Source organism: Octopus bimaculoides, chromosome 7 (assembly GCF_001194135.2).
Source record: "Octopus bimaculoides isolate UCB-OBI-ISO-001 chromosome 7, ASM119413v2, whole genome shotgun sequence".
Classification (NCBI taxonomy): domain Eukaryota; kingdom Metazoa; phylum Mollusca; class Cephalopoda; order Octopoda; family Octopodidae; genus Octopus; species Octopus bimaculoides.
Window position 1 is genome coordinate 11,750,360 of NC_068987.1, and position 4,144 is coordinate 11,754,503.

The 4,144-nt window shown below is 39.8% G+C and overlaps 1 protein-coding gene across 1 annotated transcript in view; it reads right to left on the minus strand.

Annotated features, from left to right (window-relative positions):
* LOC106882389 (MAM and LDL-receptor class A domain-containing protein 1) overlaps nt 1-4,144 on the minus strand; it is a 221,633-nt gene that overhangs the window by 150,564 nt on the left and 66,925 nt on the right. Inside the window, exons 41-42 of the mRNA XM_014933051.2 lie at nt 3,517-3,657; nt 1,826-2,091 (exon numbers count right to left, since the gene is read on the minus strand). Coding sequence (XP_014788537.2) covers nt 1,826-2,091; nt 3,517-3,657 — 407 coding nt within the window. The remainder of the gene's footprint in view (nt 1-1,825; nt 2,092-3,516; nt 3,658-4,144) is intronic.

Sequence of the window (4,144 nt, forward strand, 5' to 3'; positions counted from 1 at the left end):
GAGCTCTCTATAAGTGGACCTCTCTGTAGGTGGAGCTCTCTGTAGGTGGAGCTCTCTGTAGGTGGAGCTCTCCTTAGGTGGAGCAATCTGTAGGTGGAACATTCTACAGGGTGTCCACAAAGTCTGGGTACATGGGGATTAACACATGCTTTAAGAAATTATTATTTCTTATATTTAATTGTTTATGTTATGATTTTATTTACTCCATGTACCCAGACTTTGTGGACACCCTGTAGAGATGGAGCTTTCTGTAGGTGGATCTCTGTGTAGGTAATGGACTGGCTCTTGTGCGGGTGGCACATAAAAGACACCATTTCGAGCGTGGCCGTTTTCGTGCGGGTGACACGTAAAAGCACCCACTACACTCTGAGTGGTTGGCGTTAGGAAGGGCATCCAGCTGTAGAAACTCTGCCAAATTAGATTGGAGCCTGGTGTTGCCATCCGGTTTCACCAGTCCTCAGTCAAATCGTCCAACCCATGCTAGCATGGAAAGCGGACGTTAAACGATGATGATGATGATGATGATGGAGCTCTCTATGGAGCTCTCTGTACGTGGAGCTCCCTGAAGAGGGATCTCTAGATTTGTAAGGCAATTTAGCCTTGGAGAAGGCCACTCCAATGTCAAAACCTAAACATTTGCTGGTTTCTGCAACTGTTTTAGCCCACTCACCAGTGTAGTTAGAACTCAAAGTCTAAAGAGTAGGATCAGATTGTGCAGACTGACTCCCAACTTAGAATTAAGTGCAGGCATGAAGGAAAGCCCAGCAATACCGGCAATCAGATTACAAAGCCATTTGTAAGTGTGCCACTCTTCTTCATGACCTTTTGGTACAAAGAAACTGCCATCATCGTATAGGATGAGCAAATCATATTGTTTAGCCCAGATCAGCTTTAATCAAGCACACACATGATCAAAGGAAAACCAGCCATGACAATCCACCCTGATTTTTAGACATATCTATCTAGAACTATGTTTAAATACCAAACATACAGTACAACTAAACATAGTATATCCAGTGTGGATACATCATCTTTTATCTTTCGCTTGTTTTAGTCATTAGATTGTGGCCTTGCTGGGGCATCGCCTTGTAGAAAGGATGAATGGTAAAGTCAACTTTGATGGAATTTGAACTCAGAATGTAAAGACGGACAAAATGCCACTAAGCATTTTGCCCAGTACGCTAATGATTCTGCCAGCTCACCACCTTAATGTATATATTCTTTTCTTCTCTAGGCACAAGGCCTGAAATTTTTGGGGAGGGTGCCAGTTGATTAGATCGACCTAGTATGCAACTGGTACTTCATTTCTCAACCCAAAAAGGATGAAAGGCAAAGTTGACTTCAGTGGAATTTGAACTCAGAACGTAGGGGCAGATGAAATACCACAAAGCATTTCACCCAGCATGCTCACTAGCTTAATGTATGTATTGATATTGACACTCTGTCAGCTGTGATGACGAGGGTTCCACTTGATCCAGTCAATGGAACAGCCTGCTCATGAAATTAATGTGCATGTGGCTGAGCACTCCACATACACATGTACCCACAACATAGTTCACAGTGAGACTCAGCATGACAGAGTGTGACAAGGCAGGTACTACTCATTTTTGAATTGCAAGTACTACTCATTCTTGCCAGCTAAGTGGAATGGAGCAACGTAAAATAAAGTGTCTTGCTCAAGGACACAACATGTTGCTGGGAATTGAACTCATGGCTTTATGATCATGAGCTAAATACCTTACCCACTAAGCCATGTGCCTTCACATACATTGATATGAAGAAGAAAATAAAAATAAAGGAATTTTATCATTTACTTATTTATTACCTTCATGTCTGTGGAATATTGTTCATCAAAGTTAATCTGTGCAAGGTGCCAGTTGGGTCCTTGGTCTGATCTTTTTGACCATACAGGGGAATTCGATCCAATTCCATACTGGATATAAACATTTAAATAATCAAGATGTTGTCCACGCATGTTGTACCAAAACTTTAAACACCTTGTTCTGTTTTGTATTGGAGTATATGTAAAGAATAGCTGTGCTCTATTGCTGACAGATTGTCCCTGAGTATCCATATACAAGTAGTGGCCAGCTGAAAATACATAAACGAAAATATCAGAAAGAATTCAATTCCATATTTTATGGATTCATGGTAGATGTACGAAAATGAAGAAGGTGACCTCAAGACTGGCAAGAGATTTTATTTGCGGAAGATATAAGAAAAGTGCTTGAGGGCTGGCAGAACCAGTAGAAACTGAGAGAGTTTTGATACACTGGAGATATGGTGGATGTAAAATGGTGGATGTGAAGCAGCTGTGACAGCAAGAGCGTGACTTGGCTGGGTGAAGTTCAGGGAATGTAGAGCATTATTATATAGGAAAAGGTTCTTGAAGATGAAAGTAAAGGTTTATCGGAGCTGCGTGAGATCTGTAATGCTGTATGGGAGTGAGACTTAGTGTATGGAGGAAAGCGAAATGGCAGTTTTGAGAAGGACCGAGAGAGCAACAGTGAGGGCAATGTGTGGTGTGAAACTATTGGATAAAAGGAGGGCTGAGGACTTGATGGGGGATGCTGGGGCTGGAGGAATCAGTGGAACAGCTGGCAAGGGCGAATGGAGTGCGGTGGTATGTTGAGGAAGGATGAGGGTCATGTTTTGAGGAGAGTGCTTGAGTTTAAAGTGAAAGAACAGTGAAAGCAAGGTCGACCAAAGAAAACGTGGAGAGGGGAACAAGTGGAGGTGGATATTGGGAGGGTTGGCTTGAGGAGGGAGAATGCCCAAAACGGAGCCTTCTGTAATTACCCACAAAATATCTTGCATCAGTTACAAAGTTTTACATGCAGATGACAACAAAGACTGTGTTAGCATTCTATCTTCCAAGGAACATTTCAAAGAAATTGAAGAAACCATTTTAATCGGTCTGAAGAGAATGATATATTGATAATTAAGCATCCTCAATTATCCCTCATACTTTGTATATTTTATTGATTTGGTTTGGAAGACAAGATAGAGCACATGACCATCTCATGCCCCCACCCCAAAATGCCAATGAGTTTGATTCCATTATCATTATCCTTGGAAGATAGAATGCTAACACAGTCTTTGTTGTCATCTGCATGTAAAACTTTGTAACTGATGCAAGATATTTTGTAGATGAAGTTTCTGTGAAACTGGAAGCTTCTGGTAGAAATGGTTCAGCTATATCAAACAAAAAAGACATTCTAAGCTTTTGGAAACTATAAGGATCGTTTAATGCAGGAATGTCAATGATTCCAGTCCTGCATTGAAGCAGTCATTAACACTAAGACAGATTCATAGAACAATCTTATCAAAAAGTCCATCAAGAATAGAACACAAATTTTTATTAAAATACGTTTGGTTTTTGCTAGATTTGAACTGTTTTATTAAATTACCAGCATGTCCTCAAATATCTCTCACACCCTGTTAACAATAATGTTAACAATAAATTTTAAAAAGTAAAAAAAAAAAAAAATTAACAAAAACATGGTATTTTCTTACATCCTGTTGTATGGTCTCCTTGAGGCCCAATGCTGTGGTTTGGAGTATAACCTTGTCGTAGCTTCCATTCAAAGTTGTCATTTTGACTTTGTGACCACATACACATTCCTTTTTCAAATGTGCACATCTCATCAACATCAGCTATTAAAGAGATATAAATGAAACTAAACTAAATACTTTGATAATATAATTTACAAAACAGTTTATATGATTTATATTACAGCATTGGTTATATGAATATCTCAGAAACTTCAGTTTCTGTTTAGATTAAAATATTATGTGATATTCAGTGTTCATGGATGTTGAGAATAACATTTTACTCTTTACACTTTTACTTGTTTCAGTCATTTGACTGTGGCCATGCTGGAGCACCGCTTTTAGTCGAGTAAGTAGACCCCGGGACTTATTCTTTGTAAGCCTAGTACTTATTCTATCGGTCTCTTTTACCGAACCGCTAAGTGATGGGGACATAAACACACCAGCATCGGTTGTCAAGCAATGCTAGGGGGACAAACACAGACGCACAAACACACACACACACACACACATATATATATCTTTCAGCTTCTGTTTACCAAATCCACTCACAAGGCTTTGGTCGACCCGAGGCTATAGTAGAAGACACTTG